Raw genomic sequence first — 20,632 nt, 5'->3', positions numbered from 1 at the left:
TTTTGGTCAAATTTATTTATTTATTTTTTTACCATATTTATATAACACTTCTGTTCGTTGCAATCTTTGATTTAGTTAGTTTTATACAGAAAAAAAAATCAGAAAATTGAATGAATTAAATCATGACCAGAGTGTATTGTTACATACCTACTTATTAGGTCTAAAGACAAAACAAACATGACAGTGATGCTTGTAACACACTTCTAAACAAGTCTAATGCTAATTTTATTTAGAGGTAAATCTTTCCCATATACTGTAGTATGAGTTCCAGCAAGACAAGCTGAGAGAAAATCTATACTATATTCAGTTTTATCTTGAGTCCTCTAATCATCTTGAGAAGTTTGATCGGTGTGCCGAGAGAGATCCTATGCACAGATCAGGACCTTTAGCCCAGTATCTGAGCCTGTGTTTACTCACATGACTACAAGTGTTTCTTGACTGATGCGTCTGGATAGATATCCATAACAAACTAAGCGCATTGCAAAGCTACTAACACTTCTGGCACACATGCACATGCTCACACCTAGTGTGAATCTGAAAGAGAAAATACTAAGAGAAATGACACTCTGCGAGAGCTTAGATACAGGCAATAACCAAAGACTGTGAAGCACCAAGACTTGCACCAGCAAAGGACAAATGCAGAAGTTGGTCATGTTCACATGCTTCCTGATTCTGTTACCAAACTTTGTCATTTTCTCACACAACTTCCAGTCGTACAGCCATCAGCCTTCGTTGAGTAGACAGGGGTAGACTTTCTTGATTAACTACCTAATATGCTGAAGCCTGATGAGTGCTTTAGGCCATGTTTGGTGAAGCATGCAAACAAGTGAAGCTAAAACTTCTTGCCCAGGGTCAGCAAGTCCACCTCGCACAGCAGTGCACTCACCCCCTCATGGTCTGGACACTCATTTAATCACAGCCTTAATTCATTCGCCTTCATTTAATTTTCTGCTCAGAGAGGTGGCACAATTAGTGTGAAGAGATGCCTGCACTGGGTGCCATTGCTTGAGGACACTGCAGGATGTTAACAGAGTAGCTGCTAGCTGCAGTTGTTAGTGTGTGTGTATTTGTGCTGGGACAGCAGTTTGGACACTGCATTGGCGGTGGGTAAAAGGGGGGTGGGGGCTGTTTTGGGTGGTCTGGGGAGTGTTTGCAACTCTCCCTCATTAACACCCGCCTAAGCTCAATTCATCAAACCATGATCGTGTCAGTGGCTCGGCGTGTCACCTCGTGCCTGAGCTTCTCATTAACACGCGCTCTGGGGTGACTAATCGCACCACACTCCTTCCATCCATTTGGTTCAAATGTGGCATTTAGTTTGCAAATCATTTCGAACAACAGCTACTGTAAAGTCTTCAACAAGATTGCAAAACATTTTCTGCTTGTTTTGACTTCCCAGAAGCATAATGCATACAACCGTGTACTGTTAAGAATTTGGATTAATTGCTGGACATAGGCCATGTGACATTTGCCTAATCAACCTCCCAGGTTCTGTGCCTACTGTAGCCTCAGACTCCTGTGCTGTGTTTTTACATGATCTAGAAAAGATTTCTGCTCATCATGGTTGTAATAAGTGGTTATTTGAGTTACTTTAACCTTCCTGTGTTATCAACAAGGTCAACAGAACTGAAACTCGCGAGCAGCTTTTTGTGTTTCTTTTCACATTCTGTGTGAACTCTACAGTCTGTTTTGAGCCCAAATCTCAATTCAGTGGGACTCTGATGTCTGAAGTAAATGTTAACTGGTGCTCCTGATGTGGCAGATGTATGGCTTTATGGATTGTGCTGTTGCCACCGGATTTGCTGACTGGATAATTGTCTGCACATTCAGGTGTATAACGTATACTTTCACGACAACTACACGTCATGTAAAACTGCGTGTCAAAGCTACGGCCGCTGTGCGGGGTCGTAACCCGTACATGTCCGGTTGCTGACCTCTCTCACCTGTTGATCAGCTGGCTTTGTGGTGACACCGACCTCTCCAGTTACACCCCCCAAATCAATACAGAGAAAAAAGTGCTGAGATAAGCTTAAGAGTGCACGTAGTCTGAAATACAATATCTTACTGTCCCATGGTGACCTTACATCCCATGTTGACTCGATTACCTTAACAAAGTATGACCTCCTTAAAAAGACTGAAGATTTAGAATTGAATAACTGAACCTCAAAAAAAAAAAATACTGAGAGTTCATTTCTCTGTTAATGCATTCATGCATTTAACTAGCAGTCCATAATCTACATCTAAATACATTAGCTACCCCTTGTCATCCTGGTCATGTTTTGGTGTGACCTAACTGACAAGGATGACACGCAGTTTTGACTAGCTAATGAATTTATGTTTTTCCCCGCCACCTCATACTATTGTTTGGTGTTTGGTGTTTTTAAGAGTTATGAAATCCAGATCCTCTTTAACGTATTATGCAGGTAGTCTGAGCTCGTCCTAGATTTGTACAGAACTCATGATTCCCCTCAAGCTCTTTCTCAGTGTGGTGCCTGAGAACAAAAATACCCCTCGCCTGATTTCTATCGGCAGTGTGATTTGGATGCAAAATAGCAAAGAGCAGACTCTTTAAATTTATCTGTGTGACTGAGAAGCGCATGAGGCCGAGCCGTGACTAGTCAGTGAAGCCTTCCGCCTCTGCAATGACCTCACGGCACATTATTTATCTCCCAGCATGTGGATGTTGCTGACAGCTTCAGTAAAAATCTATATATCACTTCAATGGAGGGATGGGGTGTTTTGGTTTGGGTACTGGGAGGCTAACCTTGGCTATTTGGTGCTACATGTGCAGCCTTTGGTAAACACATCTTTTTAGTTTGGCTGGAAGTCAAAGCCTCACCAGCAATCAGACAGAAGAGCAGACGTTCGATGTGCAGCATGTCAGCCCCTCCTTGCCGGTTTGGCATTTAGAGTGAGTGAGAAGCAAATAACGGCGTGCCAGCCACAGCCTGCTGTAGTCAATGACAGGCTGAGGTGAAGTCATGGTGGCAAGCCCTGTGAGTTGGATCTTCTGTTTCTGCTGCTCTAACTGGCTTTCAAAGACTAATGAGGATAACAATGAATGAAAGCTAACAGGCACAGTTAGCATTTACATAATACATAATGACTCACTAAATGTTGCTAGGAACAAAAGGAAGCTGTTGAGGCTAGTTGTCACTTTAGCACATTAGTACTAACACAGGGTGCCTCAGTCAGGCTTAAGATTATCTTCTTCTTTTCGTGAATATTGCAGATTCATAATGACAATTTAGAGTGAATTAAATTGAAGTTTGTTCCATTTGAGTTCAATGTTCCATCTTTCCTAATCCTATATTTACACAAGACTCATTTTTAAGTGTCGTTTACGATAGAGCCATGCACTAAATTTAGCTTTCCTTAAAAGGAAACTCACAAAGCTTGCTTACAGGAAGGCTCGGTCCCGTGAAGGCTTGTCAATGTGATTTTGATGTCTGCTCCTTTAACTTTAACCCTCTTCATGAAAGAAAGTACTGCTTCATAGCTTTACACTGTATATACAAGTACATCAAATTTCTCACCTAAATATGACTGAACGGGTTGCTGTGCTGAGATCCTGATATCTGGTCAGACGATTTCTAAGGCTGGTTTTTCTTGTTTTTACGATAGCCAATCAATAAACTCTAGTATACTCAGCTTAACTCCATGAGCAAGAAATTTCCCAGTTTGCTCAAACTGTAAAACTCTTGCAAAATGCTGTAAGTGAGAAACTTTCATTCTGAGTGGCAAGAAAGCTAGATTCCTGTTGCTCCATTGACAAGTCAAGTGTCATCAGCTTTACACAACACTAACCACACAATTTCCTAACGCTAACAACTTGATGTGTGTGCGCTTGCTGTGTCTGCAGCTACTGAATGGTTGCGTCATGCGGAGAATGCATTACTAAACTGGAATGTGGAGCCATCGGTCTTAAATCTTTTAACGGATGAAATCAAAAGCATGATTACATATTCAATATACACAGCATTTACTGTAATGACTTCCTGCAACGTGCACAAACACAAAGGACTGTCTGGCTAACTGGTCATTGCTGTGCTATGTGTCTCTCATGAAAATGCACTCCTGCTTATGGAGAGTAACTGTCTCTAATATCTCTAATGCCTTTCAGTGCTATTTTACATGGAAAGCAAAAGCTACGCAGCCTCATTCATTCGTGTTCTAATCAGAGTCTGCAATTAAACTGCCTCCGAACCTGCCGTGCTTTAAATACGTAATGGTGTATAACTATTTTTAAAGCGCCACTTCAACTTCTAAGTTGTTCATCACAGATGGCTCCTCTATGCGCTTTTACTTTTGGCACAAATATCCAAATGCGTACCCAGGATCGATTCTAGATTAGTTTGGTGATACAGATTTATTTTCATCCTTTCTTCTATTTTCATCCTGTTCTTCTATAAGAATGTACCTTGTCTGATTACATACCTGGCATGCCTTCATGCAGCAGCACCTGAAATGGCACGGCGGTTTTCACTAGGCGTGCATGTTAAAGAACGATGACAATGTGGGAGCCCTCACACTGCTAGTCTACGTGCAAAATTTTATAACTTTATATTTTATACAAAACAAATGAGACTCTGGAAAGTAGTGTTTGTATCTGGACAGCTTTAGTGTTAAGTTAATCATCAGATCAGTTGTGAGTAGGAGCAAAGACCACTTTCTGAACAAACGCAAATATACAGTGTAAAGCAAATATAAACACACTGGACAGCATTAAACAAAAATCTTCTACCACTTGGTACTTGAGTACTCAAATTTTACAAGCTAAAATGCACCGAACATTCAGACGTCACACGTGGTCACATGACTGATTTTCCTATTCCAATAGACTGAGGAATCTGTAAACCAAAGACATTAGCTCAGAGGTAAATCTTGTGTTCCTAAATCTCAGAAATGCTAGAAGGTTCTTTTAGAGTCCCTTAACTCGTTTGAGTTTAGCTCAAATCTTTGCACGAGTATGACACTCCTACCCTGGTGAGGTCTTTCAAAGTGGAATTAGAAAAAAGCAACCATCTCCTTGGGGGAAGAAAAAAATAAGGAAAAAAACAGTACTAGAATCCTTATGTATGCCAGGAAGCGCTCTGTGATCGATTGTGACGTGTAATCTTTGTAAGAGAGGGAATTCTACTGGCATGACGTCTATTAATGATCAATATGGAAACTCTTTAGGCATTTTAAAAGCACATGCTTTTCGAATGCACGCTGACTGATAGGCAGGAGTGGAGGAACACAACACGTCTGTAGAGTTTTTGTCCAGGGTGGCTGGAAAGAAACACTAATAGTAGTAATTGTAATAGTACTGTTATTTCTAGAGAAAACACATCTTAAAAGGGACTAAGTAAGAGTCTGGAGAGGGACAACTTAAGCTTGAGGTAATAAAAAACAATTCTGTTCTGTCCATTAGCGTGCAAGGTCATGGGCCGAGTATGAAGGCTGATAATGTCATATAAATAAACATGAGCAAGCCAGTGCTTTATGAACGATTATCCAAACATAAACATCTGTAGCTGGTCCATGGGTTTCTCCTCATCTTGTGTTGTTCTGCAATTGGTCGCTTTCACCTTTTTCATAGTAGCGGTCACAAACTTTTATTTAAAAGTTTTGTTTTTCCCTCATTTTGTTCCAAGCGTGTTCTCGACCAATTCTCACCTACCAATCAGGTCTTCTATCATACAAGAGCTACTAACCTAGGCTAACATGCATGCTCTAAGACACATGAAGCCAGCCATCCAGATAACTGCTGCTCAAGGGTATTGCTACATATCTTAAGGAAAGCAATGTCTACCGACCCTCTTCAACATACACGTGCTAACAGATGCCTAGGTTTGGCTACGAAGAGGTGACAGAGAAAAAGAAAGAGAGAGAGGGATTAAGAGAGAGAGATGCCGTACCTACTACACACCGTGTCCTGGATGGCTGTTGTCTCTCGCCAGGATTTAAACTCATGATCTCTGAACAAAAGGAAGAACTGTTCTGTTTTAGTGGTGCAAAATAACTTCGCATTAGACGTCACAGTCTCGCTTTTAAATCCAGAAAACTGTCTCCGACAAGCAAAATAGCACTAAGAGGACTTATAAGATGACATATCTCAAAATAAACTTCAAAATGAACTTCAATTCAAAACGTCATTTTAACCTGAGGAACTACTTGAAATCTTTCATGTTTCTTATTACAGATATTAACAATTTAGAGAAATATTCAATTTCATACTGTAGTAATTCAGTAGTGTAAATCTATCTAGGAATTTAAATACATTTTGGTTTGTAGAAGTGAGATCAACAGGTTTAAAGAAAATGTAAACCTCATATTTTGTAAACACTGCAACAGGAGTAGTGGTAAGCGAGCTTCATTTGAAAATTAGTGACGTCTATCCGCCCGGAGACTGTCATGTCTTCTTTTGAACTAATGTTGTGTCAGTCAGCTATGATGGTCTGGTCTTTATCAGCGATCAGGTCTTGCGCTGAACTCAAGAGTTTACGATGTCCCCTTAGTTCCTCAGGAGCTCTCGGTTGCACTATTATAAACTGTCGTAGAAAGGACATTATTTACATTTACATTATTTACTTTAGAGTGTCACCCAAACCAAATGATGATGGGTTCCCTTCTGAGCCTGGTTTCTTCCTCATGTCTTCTCGGGGAGTTTTTCCTTGCCGCCTCCAGGCTTGTTCATTAGGGATAGGGGATAGATAGATATATAGTAGTTTAAATGTTAAGTTAATATTTTTTTAATTAATTTTAAATTTAATTCTATATATTTATTAATTTATTTTTTATCTTTATTTATTATTATTATTATTATTATTATTATTATTATTACATAAATATATAATAATAATAATAAATAAAGATAAAAAATAAATTAATAAATATATAGAATTAAATTTAAAATTAATTTTAAAAATCTGAATTGTTATAAGAAATCGAATTGAATTGAAATATAGAAATATTTATATATTATCTGTGTTGTATAACTACTGTTTAAAAGGCTACATAAAAGCAGATAAATAAACGTGTATGAGAAAGTCAAACGTCAATCCTTCACGAAAACGTGTTTAGATAAAAAAAAAAATTCAGAAATTAATCTTTGTTAATTGTTAAAAAACAACGGTTTGTATGCATCACAGCCACGTCAGTCCACAGCCCACAACATGCTAACATGCTAACTAACATCTGTGTGGAAACAAACCGAAGGATTTTCCGTTAGTTTCGGTTCAAAACTATAGTTTTAAAGTGACTTTAAAAGAAAACAAGTAAAGAAAGTTTGACTCCGAGAGTTTTGTCAGACCTGTGTTGCGAGTCTGTACGCTGTTGGAGTCGTGAGGCAGCTCGGAGAAGTCTGTGAACTGAACCTCCCTCACTGAGGCGGACCAGATTCGGCTGGAAATCGCCTCCCTGACAGCACGCGCACCCGAACCCGTCCACGACAGAACGTAATCCATGACTTCACGTGCACATCAAAGAACGAGAATGCGGCGTGTTGACGCGTGAAATCGTGCGTCTTGCACGCATGAACGTAGCATAAGAAAAATACCAGCACGCACACTTGTACAGAAACAGGAACTGAAGCGGACTGCGAAACTTTTACCCCACCCGCACAAGCGCGAGCGCGCGCGCGCCCAGGTTCAGCTTCAGTCAACCACTTGCTTGGAAATTTTTTTAAAAAAAAAGCTTTGATGCATTAAACACTAATTTTCGGCTCACTACACTTAACAGCGGTTAGCTTTTTAATATCTAAAGTTGCATGGCCTCTTAAAAGGTTCCTAAAAGCGATATAGCTTTAGAGATAATGTTTAAGACATGTATCTATTAATGGTCCTATTGTCATGTATCATGCAATTCATTTAAATGACTAACTAAACTAATTAAATCACTATTAAACGCAACACAAACAGTATTGATTCTGTATGCACTGGTTCTCCAGGTGAACACAGGTAACACCCGCTCAAATACCCGATGACGTCAGACCCCCATTTACATATTCATTGCATCTCCAAGATCATTCATTCATTCATTCATTTTCTACCGCTTATCCGAACTACCTCGGGTCACGGGGAGCCTGTGCCTATCTCAGGTGTCAATGGGCATCAAGGCAGGATACACCCTGGACGGAGTGCCAACCCATCGCAGGGCACACACACACACTCATTCACTCACGCAATCACACACTACGGACAAAAACCTACCATGCATGTCTTTGGACCGGGGGAGGAAACCGGAGTACCCGGAGGAAACCCCCGAGGCACGGGGAGAACATGCAAACTCCACACACACAAGGCGGAGGCAGGAATCGAACGCTGGAGGTGTGAGGCAAACGTGCTAACCACTAAGCCACCGTGCCCCCCCCAAAAAAAAGATCAATTGCATAGAAAAAATTGTAGAAGGGAGGTTTTCTGAACACACTGAAATGATTTTAATTGTTCTTCTATCACAATAATAGTACATTATCATAATTTACTATAATTACTATAATCGCCCAACGCATCACTGGCACCCAACTACCTGCCATTGAGCACCTTCACCACAGCAGATGTCTGTGCAGAGCTCACAACATCATCAAGGTCTCTTCACATCCCACTCACAAACTGTTTAACCTCCTTCTATCAAGAAGGAGATACAGGAACATATACACCAAAACCAGCAGTTTCAGGGACAGCCTTTTCCATCCACCATCACACTACTGAACTCTACACTACACCGTTAGAACACTGTAAAAAATACTGTATATAACTTCTGTAAAATTATACATACAATGTACATATTGTATCATTGGGGAACTCGTGGCCTAATGGTTAGAGAGTTTGACTCCTAACCCTAAAGTTGTGGGTTCGAGTCTCGGGCCGGCAATACCACGACTGAGGTGCCCTTGAGCAAGGCACCGAACACCCCCCGCAGTATAAATAGCTGCCCACTACTCCGGGTGTGTGTTCGCTGTGTGTGTGTTCACTGCTGTGTATGCACTATGGATGGGTTAAATACAGAGAACGAATTCTGAGTATGGGTCACCATACTGTATATGTCACGTCTCTTTGTCGTCATTATCTACACATATTGTGTTTTACATACATCTGGACTATTCCATTTGTGTGTATCTCTTATAGCCTTTATATTTATTCACTGTATATATGCCTATATATGTAATATATATACCTATATATTACATGCTGTACATATGCTACATATTTATCTGCACTTGTCTATTTGCACAATTGCTACTCTTTGCTGTGTACCTGTACTATGCAATGACAATAAAGTTTTCTATCTATCTATCTATCTATCTATCTATCTATCTATCTATCTATCTATCTATCTATCTATCTATCTATCCATCCATCCATCCATCCATCCATCCATCCATCCATCCATCTATCCATCTATCTATCTATCTATCTAGCATTTAGCATACCATGCTGAAGTACAAGTGTGATGTGTGTTTCAGCATGTAGCTAGTTTGCTACAGTGCAAATGCAGGCCTGCTAAAAATGTATGGCAAACCAATCTGTTTCCAATCTTATTTTTATTTGTGTGATGATTAAAAATATTTAAAATATTAATGTCAAGTGTATACATCTTTATTTATTTAGTCTATTTAATAAACTCTATACAGATTTGATTTGTGAGAAGGTGTTGATTAATTCCCCAGCAGCTCTGACAATAGTACATATATATATATATATATATATATATATATATATATATATATATATATATATATATATATATATATATATATATAATTGTTTCTATAGTAACAGGTAGTACGTTTTCTATCCAACACAATGAACTCTGCACTTTCAGAGTTCTCTGTAACATGAGTGTGTTTATGTTTCTCATGTTAACCTGAATCGAGATAAAAAAAAATAGAGGCTGGTGAATGAGCGACTAATTTATTCTCAGCATTCCCGAAGCTAGAAAGCATGTTTGTGCAGAAGAGGCAAAAAAGGTAATAATAATTAGGTTGCCTACAGCATGATTTCATGAATAATTCAATAAAAACAAATTGTAATTACCCTGTAATAAACATTACTGCAAACGCTGTGTTTAACAATCTATAGTGTAGCTTCCATCCTGAAAGACTTTGGCATCACGTTGTTTAACATGTTTTATTCCACTCGACATGAGCTTCACCATTAGCAGGTGTGTCAGTGCAGTGGAAATGTGCAACTCTGCTCTACTGTCAGTGTGGCACACGAAGCATGTGCTCAATAAGGTTGGGAAATTCCTTTCACTCGGCAAACCTGTAATTACTGATTTTAAAAAAGTTTTCCATGACAATTCAAGAGAGGAAAAAAAGTCTACAGGTAAGTAATGGACATTATGGCACTAATCCCAATATCTTCTCTTTGCTTCCTTGCTAAATATAGAAATAAAACAAAACAAAACAATTCTCTCTCTCTCTCTGTCTCTCTCTCTGTCTCTCTCTCTCTGTCTCTCTCTCTCTCTCTCTCTCTCTGTCTCTCTCTCTCTCTGTCTCTCTCTCTCTGTCTCTCTCTCTCTCTCTCTCTCTGAGGAGTCTACAAAATCTTGCCAACGCTATTCAAGAGTGCAATAACATTTCAGCCCACATACATCTAAGGGACTGGCTAATCTCATCCATTCCATCCCTCTACTGACACCTCTTATATAATTTTATGTGAGCAATTGCTTTTTTTCTGCATTTCAATTTTTCGGCAATCAAAAATGTATTCAATTAAAATAGCATCCCAGAAAGGCAACAAACAGAAGTGCTTTAAGCAGGTGCTATAAACTAAAGACATAAAGGCGTCTCCCCCTCTGCTGGGTGATCCCAGAATTACAGCTACATCTCGTCCACTAATCCACTCTATGAGAAGACTTCCCAAAATCCATGCGTGGTCAAATGGGAGGAACAGAATTGTAGCTCCAACTCTAAAGTCCTAAAATCTCATCTCTGAGACTGATGAACGTCATGCAGATTTTCAGCTGGATTTTAATCTGTAAAGCATTTTGAGTGAAACTCTCTAGTAACGCAATCACGATGCCAAGAACCTTCAACTGGGACTCGGTTATTACTGTGAAGTGAACACTGGAACAACAGAAGGTGCAGAATTGGAAGCAAAGCATTGCTAGTTGTTTAGAAACTCTCGAAGACCTGTCTTCATTGTAGCCCAGCGATTCAGTCCTTTGCACACAAGCCCCACTGGGGAAAAGCTGTGAGCAATAAATAGTTTTAAAAGGCCACAAAGGTTGTACACAGGTCTTGTTGTGCTATAACATACAGTGTATCTGCGATAAAAGTCACCAGTCACCAGTGCAATCAAGTCATATGTTACATACCGGGGCTCAGGGAATTTTTCTCTTATATGGACAAGAAAGAGAAAAGGTAAAAAATCAAGTAATTAATTTATACATTAAAATACATTGACAAATTAAAAAGCTGCTAGGTGAGCCCTGGCTGTGATTAGGCTCCAGTAGAACTTGAGCATCGCACATTAAATGAACCTTTATGGATAAACAGGTCGATGTGTCACTGTTCAATTCAAATCCCAATGATGCCATAGTCTTCTGTAGCTGGACGTCCTGTTGAGTAAGAGATGGCATGGAGTCTCGATCCTGCCATCACAGCGACACTAGCCAATCACAAGCATCTGTGAGCTCATGTATGCGGAAGAGCGCCGATAGCACTTTTTCTTCACGCATGTTACATGCTACTCTGTGACACTCTTTGAGCAGCACTTTGAAAAGATGATGAAAAGAGATTTTTCATCCCAGCACCCCTGCACCCGCCAGTCGCTGTACTATGAAGTCACCAGTATGCGTTCCAACTAGTGGTTTCCATGCCATTAATGATTATCAGTGAATGTCGTAGCTAAAGTATCATGATAATTGAAACATTCTGGAGGGAGATTTGGTGTTTGTGTATAAAATTCAGCAATGCATATAGTCATCGTATCATACAAGATAAAGGAGGATCAGGTGAACTCTACTGCCTTCATTCGCCTTGGTTGTAGCACAACCATAATTTTGTATAAAATGAGACTTTTATCAACTTGCATGTTGGCATGTTGCAGGAACACTGGATTGCTCGACACATGAACAATCGTGAACCTAGCCTTAGCCTTCCCCTTCCCAGTTGGTATCTGACGCATAATAAAAGCAAACTAATTGGTGTGTTTGAATTAGCCAAGACCAAATTAACGTGAAAAAGAGAGGAACATTTAATTCATCTTCAAATTGCTGTGGTGTAAGTGGAAAAAAAAAAAATTGTTAATCATCTTTGCGGTTGGAACAAGATCGCTACATCACTCCGCTTTGTTACTTACCGTGTTGTTGATTCTATTCACTAAACCGGACTCAGGAAACTTCTCTTTTTATTTAATTAAGGTAAAAACAGAGAAAGACAAACATCCCCCTCTTAAGCCCTTTTACTCATACTCTAGGATTCACAGGCACATGTTAAAAAAGTCATTGATTAGTGCACTTCGGCAGACCCGGCTGTAATTAAGCCAGAGTTTAATTTGCACAACCATGTGAAAGATCCTCTTTGCTCATTTCACAGACGCAAAATGAAATGAGCCTTATTAAGCAGAGAGATTAAAGCAGGGGATTCTCCTCCTCCTCAGACAATCATTCAAATCAATCCATTCCTCTTCTCTTGTTCGCCTTCTGGAATAACAGCAATAATGTGTAATAAAGTTCTGCCAAGTAAAACTGACAGACGTCGTCATCACGGCCGATTGAAGTATTGTGTAAGAGCTAGTCAAGTGTACTGATGATTGCGATGCAATAACAAGTGGTTTGATATGAAACTATGGAATCTTATATCAGGAATTATTCTAAGTGTAATTCCAGCCCTGCTATGCAGCTATAAGAATTGAATCACTGGAGCTTATAGTACCATCATTAAGCAAAGTGGTAGCAATCAACTGCAGTTATCAACTACTAAAGCTAGCATGACTTTAATGGAGGTTCAAATGAAAATGTAATTGAATTCTATGCCCCTGCCAGTTTTGTTAGATGAAACTTAAGGATAAGTTTACAGTCTCATTTATGCAATGTTTCTGACCAGAAAAGTTTATTACAAAAACACAAGTACACAGCTCTGAAGTAACAACACCAGAGAAGATGTACTACCACCGTTATGAACTGAGGTACGCCGAACAGCCAACATCTGCATGATCGTCTGAGCGTTTTGCACTTTTGCAGGGCCAATTATTCAGACAGAAATGGGGCCAAAACTCACTTGGCCCTGTGCAGATGCAGCTAATAGCAGAGTCAGTCATGCACTTCTGCTCTAATGAATAAGCACTAAATACAAGTGGATTCTCTCCCTCATACACACACACACACACACACACACACACACACACACACACACACGGCTAGTGTAACAACAAGGAAAGTATAAAAAAAAAAATATAATAACATGAAAAAAAAGGTTATTCTATAAACTGAAGGTTATTCAGTTTTGTTTTTTATTCAATTACAGCAGTGAAACACTGTGAAATTTATTAAGTTGATGGTTACTGTAAATCTTACAGTGTTGGCTTTTATGAAGCACCCGAATCCGTGGATGGAGTTTTTTTTTTTTCTTTTTTCTAGACTTTAATCTCTATTCAAAAATTTCGGAAGAGTTCTGCACCAGAGGTACACACACTGAGTAAAAAAGGAGGCGTTTTTATTTATTTATTTATTTTTATGTTTTATTATAGAATATTCTAGAACAGTAAGGTTTCATGATTATGTCTCAACGTTGTAAGAAGAACTGTGTAATAATAAAATATATCAGCGCAATATCTATGTTGAAATAACAATTGTCTTTGTTAAATTACTTTGGACTAAATAAAAGCTCCTGCTGATATAAATTTGGTACATTTCCATTTATTTCTGAAGACATTCACTCAGTTATGCAAAACATGAAGGGGTGCCAATAATGGTGAGCAGGACTGTATTATATATATATATATATATATATATATATATATATATATATATATATATATATATATATATATATATATAAAATTGCTGATCGCTGAATCTGACTACCAACAGTTGAGGAATTGTTTAATAGTAGAATTATTAGTTGTTAGGAATCGTTTATGTAATGAATATAAGCATCAATTATTAGTTTGAACCCGTTGGATAAAAAAAAGAACGGCTGTGGTGTCGCTGTCAGTGTTTCAGGTGTAAACCGAGCAGTCATATAATAGCCCAGATCAGGCTGCATCATTGCCAAAGTACCGCTTTCACTCCCTGGGTGTTGACAGCGGCGTCTAATGAATGATTACGCTGTCCAAAGCACCACTGTGATTCATGAATATTCACGAAGAGCAAGAAAACAAGGAAGGCTTCTGATAGGAAAAAATGTAGGAAAGAATATATCGGAAATCTACAACACGTTGCCTGGTTCAAATCAGAATGGTCAGAGATATTTTACTAAAATACCATACAGATGATTTAATACAAAACCATCTTAATGGACTTGTTTTTTTCCTGATAAGATAGCAAATCACAAGCTGCAATTACCCACAAGTCCCTGCTAGAACGAGGTCAAAGCAGGGCCGTCATGGACGGTCAACTGCATGACAAATCATTCCTGTAGTATGAAGAATAAAAGCTTTAGCAGCTTGAAAAATCCTACCTTCATCTGTAAAATTCGGTCTTATCGCATTTCGCCACACAACGTCTTATCTTATCCACCTTATCTCCATCCGAGCACGTGCTGTCGTTAATCGGCACATACGCATGGCCTATTCTGAGTCTGCTACAGCATAGGGTTTGGACAAAGATGTAGGATTTCATCAATGCACTGGATATTCAGATGGTTGACAAATCCGGGTAATGATAAAAAGAAACAAAAAAAAGACAGGTTTATGATGAATGGATGAACTGAGAGACAGAGAGACAGAGGAGAGGGAGAAAACATCTTCCCTGCACAATGGAAGATAATCGTGTCAGAAGCACACGGCTATTTTTAGCATATAAGCCCCTTTTGTCATGCCAATTCATGCTTGCTTCTGCATCAGAATCCCTTCTTCCGTCTCTCTTTTTGCGGGTTTCGGGTTGTTTACACCGTCGCCGCCATCGTGCCTGATTTCAGAGCACATGCTGGGAGATTAGCCTCAGCCGCTACAATGCTACAAGCATGCTCAAGGTCACAGAGCTCCAGTGACACGTCCTGTGTCCTGAAGGTCTGAGGGCACGTGATAGGAAATCATATTAAAACACCTAAGATTCAGTTCGATCTTAATTTCAATTATTAGCAAATAAATAATAGACTAAACGCATAGTCAGGCTATCAGACCATGGTGCGGAATTTGAGCCAGCAAAATATTTCAGCGGACTTAAAGAAATACTGTAGCAGAAATATACATAACAAAAACTGTCAGAAGTTCAGTTTTTCTGTTTTCTAAATATGACCTAGCTTGGCTTCCGTAGCAGATCCGCTGTCGGGGCTTGTTGCAGCCAATCAAGCGTATTTATGTTAATTATTTAGCTGAAGGCAGCTTTCTGGTCTGATTAGCAAGCTGACGACATTTTTTACACAGCTTTCGAAAATAATTGGAAGTGAAAGTTTTATAGGTGAACGGACAGAGACGAATGTACAACGGGCAGCGGGACATAGATTAAGTGTTATAAAAGATGTGACTTTTATACAAGAGATCAAAAGGTGAAACAGGTGAGTTGCAGTGGCTGATGCACAACGTAGTTCAGTGGAGCTAAGCAAAAAGTGCTACAGAGAAGCAAAACGGAACAGAATTGCCTTACTCATAGCCATAAAAGTTAACCGTTGTGACCGTTTTATGACGTTACGTTACTTGCTTACTGGGACGTATTTAAGTCAATGGTCCATTATGAATCGAATATCACTTATAAACTCGCTGGGAATAGTTTGGGGCTGCAATCTTTACCCACATGCTAGTATGTGAAATAGGATAATACACGCCGATCTCTGGTTAGCAAGACAAGCAAAAACAAGCAACAAAAAACAAAATAACTGGTCACTGGGTAACCTGGCAACCCACTAATCCAGTGGCTTCATGACAGCAAATTTCTGAACCATCAACAGGTTACACAAGCCTCTTTTCTGAGAAGATGGTGAATATTAATGAGCGCTGTGGGTCTGCTTTGTGGATGGATATTAATGACTAGTAGGTGGACATTATTATCTTAAAAAGAGGATATGAGTTGAAGAGGCAGAAAACACTAATAATAATGGATGGGAATTATTTCTGAATTAATAAAAACCTGGGAAAAGGGAATAGTATAGAAATATTAAAGGGTCTAAGACTTATATAGAGGAGAACAGAAATCTAAAAAAGCTTGATATGATTAATTATCATTATTTTCCTCAGGCTACAGTCTTCACAAAATCTGTGAACTATATGAGCCAGGTGCATAAACATAAAAAAGGTGTCCTGATTTTAGTAATAATGTCAAATACACCCAAAAATAAACAGCCCTGTTTTATTTCATATGAATTCCTGAATCCTGAATTCCTTCATCAACAGCAGCAGCAGCAGAAAATTCAGCAGACACCCATCCTCTTAAACAGGAAACTCTGCCTCGCTGCTTCCTGGGAGGTCGTCTCTCAGGCGGCTTCATTTATCGCCATCTACTCAGTAACGGCTGCTCCAGGCTCGTGCAACTCGGAGGCCATTAGAGCCGTCAGTCTGCCGCCGCCTGCGGGTCCGCCATGACCAGCTTGACCTCCAAACACAGAGCAGGACGCTGATTTTGTCTCTGCACTGGCGCTGCACTTCTGTTCTCACTGATGGAGAGGTACAACAAAACCTGTCTCTCTACATCTTTGAGATTTTTACCTCAAGTTCACCTTGAGTCACTAACACTAGAGACACTTCAAATTCGCACGCGACACACGATGCGAACATAATACCTCGAGGCGGTGCGAGAAAGTGCGTACAGGTGATAGGAGAAATAAAAACATCCTGTGCTTTGTCATTTCTCATCTCCTGCAGCGTTTGTGTCGAAGATTAATTGCTTTCTCTTTTCAGCCAGACACGGTCATCCGTTTGGTCATTATGTTAAGCTGTGGTGCAGGAATCCTAATGGCTGAACGGCTGTCTCCTTTCATTCCGCTTCTGATTGAGATAAAGGAAAATTGACAACGGCTTCGGGATTCAAGGCGGCAGGAGGATGAAGAGCGCGAGTGACATTTGGCACCGTTTAATCAAGACAATGGGGGCTGGATTAAGAGCGCCGCTGGTGCATGAAGCTAACGCATACCTTCAGATCAGTTTGGCTGATATAAGTTTAGGCAGAAAGCCAAACACAAAAAAAAACACACCGATTTACACCTGACACACAGCTGTTTATTTATTCGAAAGTCTTCTATTTATAGTGCAAACAATCAATTGACTAAAACTGGATTCATTTTCACTTGTGCGTGTGCTTCCTTCCAGCCTGGAAATGACTTCTGGACTTAAGATATATTACAGAAAAACAAAATAATTAATACAATAAGGATCTCGATGACGCTTAGTTGCGGGGATCTAAAGATGCACAGCATGTTCTTTGTTTTTGCCCGATTCAATTTGGAAAAGCAAAGTATATTCATAGAGCAAGCCAGTGTGTAATAAAGCAAGAAAATGGAGACTTAAATAGGAAGCAGACTGGAACTACAGGTGAGAGATTTCATGAGTAAATCCTGGTGGAAAATGAAGCGATTCTTGATTCCTGATCAATATTGTTTGATTCTTAAAAACAACTTGTGGAACAGCATTAATTATTCAAGAATAATAATAATAATAATAATAATAATAATAATAATGGGGGGCACGGTGGCTTAGTGGTTAGCACATTCGCCTCACACCTCCAGGGTCGGGGTTCGATTCCCGCCTCCGCCTTGTGTGTGTGGAGTTTGCATGTTCTCCCCGTGCCTCGGGGTTTCCTCCGGGTACTCCGGTTTCCTCCCCAGTCCAAAGACATGCATGGTAGGTTGATTGTCATCTCTGGAAAATTGTCCGTAGTGTGTGAGCGTGTGTGAGTGTCCAGGGTGTATCCTGCCTTGATGCCCAATGACTCCTGAGATAGGCACAGGCTCCCCGTGACCCGAGGTAGTTCGGATACGCCGTAGAAGATGAATGAATGAATGAATAAATAATAATAATAATAATAATAATAAAGATGTGCTGGATCGAGTGCTAGTTTATGGAGATCAACATGATACTAAAAAACACTATTTTAATCAAGAAGGATCTGGCAACCTCAGTATTGTGAAATACAAACATGATCTGCTTGAATACTGGCTTAGGTGGCTAACTCTAAATAAAGATCCTAGATTATTAAATATGTTAAATATATTGGCGCTCAATTGTATCTTTCCATCGAGTGTCTCCTCCATCGAGTGCATTATTGGTAAAAGACAGGAGCGATTTTGAACATTTTGTACAAACATACAGGCTTTCGTGTAAGATTTCTACAAGGGTTTATAAGCATCATAAATGCTGCTGGAACCAGAGACAAAATGGTTCAAGGTTTCATGCCATATAAACGTTAAACAATTTGGTGGCAACGAGATGCCATGACTGAATGTGTACAAGAAAAGAGAAGTTCAGAAAGTATTTCCTAATTAACAGGATATGGGTCATGTGAACTTACCATGCATATATATAAATATAAATGTAAAGCCATAAATCAGAAGAGTTAAACACAGGCTAAGGAACCATACAAGTAGAACAATACATAAATGCTTTATTTGATCCACACACCATGTTTAGATTTAAAACATGGCTCTGCAGATGTGAGCCATCCGTGATGCTTGGTGATCTCGCTGGAGTCTTCTTTTACCTTTGTCATCAACTTTTCATTCCTCTCACACCCCTGTCCATCAGGACACACTCAGAGCTTGGAGTGAAAGATCTGAGAAATATAATTACTCATGGTTTTTGGACTGAAGGGAATTTATCTGACACTGGGTTAGGAACAGAAATGAGGAAACCATTTGCTGTATGTATTTTTGCAGGAAGATTGGCTTGTAGGCTCTGGAGGACTTATCGGTGGTGAAGGAGACTTTCTAAATTGGAAAGTTGGATGGATGCAGTGTCCACTGATTCATATTCCTTCTGTCTTGGATTCAATACAGTTTACAAAAAAAAAAAAAAAAAATCCCGGCAGGTCTTGATGGATTCATTGTGATGCATCTATGTTACAGTGTGAAATGATGATGCAACAGAATTTCTAAAATAAATATTAAATATATAAATAAAAAAACATCCAGGATCGCTCCAGGCTGGAAACCATTTCAGAACTCCTGAACATGTCATCTTGTATCTCTGATGCTGCTCTACCAGAAAACATCTGACAAACAAAATGGTTCCAGCGAGTAAACAACAATGATGAGATCTATCTGTCTACGTTAGCGATGCATTTGAATGCAAAAGCTTTTTAAAGTAATTGCAAAAGAATTATCCAATGAGCAGAACATATTGTGATACTGGAAAAAAAACACTGTAATACTGTACAATTACATGCATGCAACAATGCATACTGTAGTATTATTCGGAAACGTCATTAAATAAAGCATTCTTATAGGCAATTCTGCTTTCATTTTACATTCATGGCATTTGGCAGACACTCTTATCCGGAGCGGATTTGAGCATTGGGGGCTTTGGTCATGGGCCCAGCGGTGACTGCTTGGTGGACCCGGGATTCAAAATCGCAGCCTTCCAATCGGTGGTCTAACACCTTAACCACTAGGCTACCACATCCCCCATTAACTGCAATGAATTAAATTTGAGCATGTTATAAAAATGAAAGTGCAAAAGTATTTATGTTTGATATATTAGATAGTAAAGAAAAATAAATAATCATTTAATGCTTTTTATTAAATACTTATAGCTTAAATAATGAGACATTATTAATAATTATTAACGGAAATGGTTAGATAAATTAACCCTTGTATGTTGTTCGTATTTTTGTTACTCAGCCAGTGTTGGTGGGTCTGGTGGTCCTGCTGCATTTTTGGGTTTTTAATTCAACACAATCAAAAATTTTATGTTAAAATATTCTACAGATGTTTACTTCATCCCAATTACAAGCAATATACAAAACAGCATATATGGTTAATATTTGCCCTTTACCTTTATTACATCACATTTTTAAATTAAAGTGCTACTTGTTTTTTGTTGTTTTTTAATAAAATGTAATAAAAAAAGAAAATCAAATTTAATCAAGTTATGAGTGGTAAAAAATCAACAAATTTACAAGGAAGCAAAGTTTTTCAAAACTATTGATGTTTATGGGTCCCACAGACCCGAACAACATGCAAGGGTTAATCACTCCAGGATAGGAGGACAATAATAAACTTCGGGGTAGTAACAGTAACACTGCTTCATGACAGGTAAACATTGTTTACTTTTCTGTTACAGCATGCTTTGTCGTGTGTTATTGCTTAGCTCTATTAAGTAAGAGAAATTCCCTGAAATCTCGTCAACGTTCCTGTTTGCCTTCAGGATTCTCTGTCCAGAATGTTCAAACTAGCTAATGAAAACACCCAGACTAAATGAACAGTTACTTTAGTCCACCCGATGTGTGATGAGAATTTCACACAAACTTTGCTGTGAAAATGCGCGCTGGCTCGATCCCATTCGCTGTGAATATGCATGACCGGATGGCCAGAACGGCTTGAAAAGCAGCTCTT

General features: G+C 39.1%; 1 protein-coding gene across 5 annotated transcripts in view; it reads right to left on the bottom strand.

The window, feature by feature from the left end:
- The window catches only part of oxr1a (oxidation resistance 1a), a 147,313-nt gene that overhangs the window by 41,220 nt on the left and 85,461 nt on the right, over nt 1-20,632 (bottom strand). For 2 of the 5 annotated variants that reach the window (XM_060861336.1, XM_060861341.1), the window contains exons 1-2: nt 7,298-7,562; nt 5,904-5,963 (exon numbers count right to left, since the gene is read on the bottom strand). The exons of 2 other annotated variants lie outside the window; for them this stretch is intronic. In XM_060861336.1, the coding sequence (XP_060717319.1) occupies nt 5,904-5,963; nt 7,298-7,451 (214 nt within the window). In that variant the 5' untranslated portion in view covers nt 7,452-7,562. Of the gene's footprint in view, nt 1-5,903; nt 5,964-7,297; nt 7,563-20,632 lie in introns of those variants that run through there. One more of the 5 variants, XM_060861339.1, reaches the window with a different exon arrangement.

This window comes from Tachysurus vachellii, chromosome 25, assembly GCF_030014155.1.
Source record: "Tachysurus vachellii isolate PV-2020 chromosome 25, HZAU_Pvac_v1, whole genome shotgun sequence".
NCBI classification, from domain to species: Eukaryota; Metazoa; Chordata; class Actinopteri; order Siluriformes; family Bagridae; genus Tachysurus; species Tachysurus vachellii.
The sequence above is the reverse complement of the archived record's forward strand: the minus strand, read 5'-3'. Positions and strand labels throughout refer to the sequence as shown.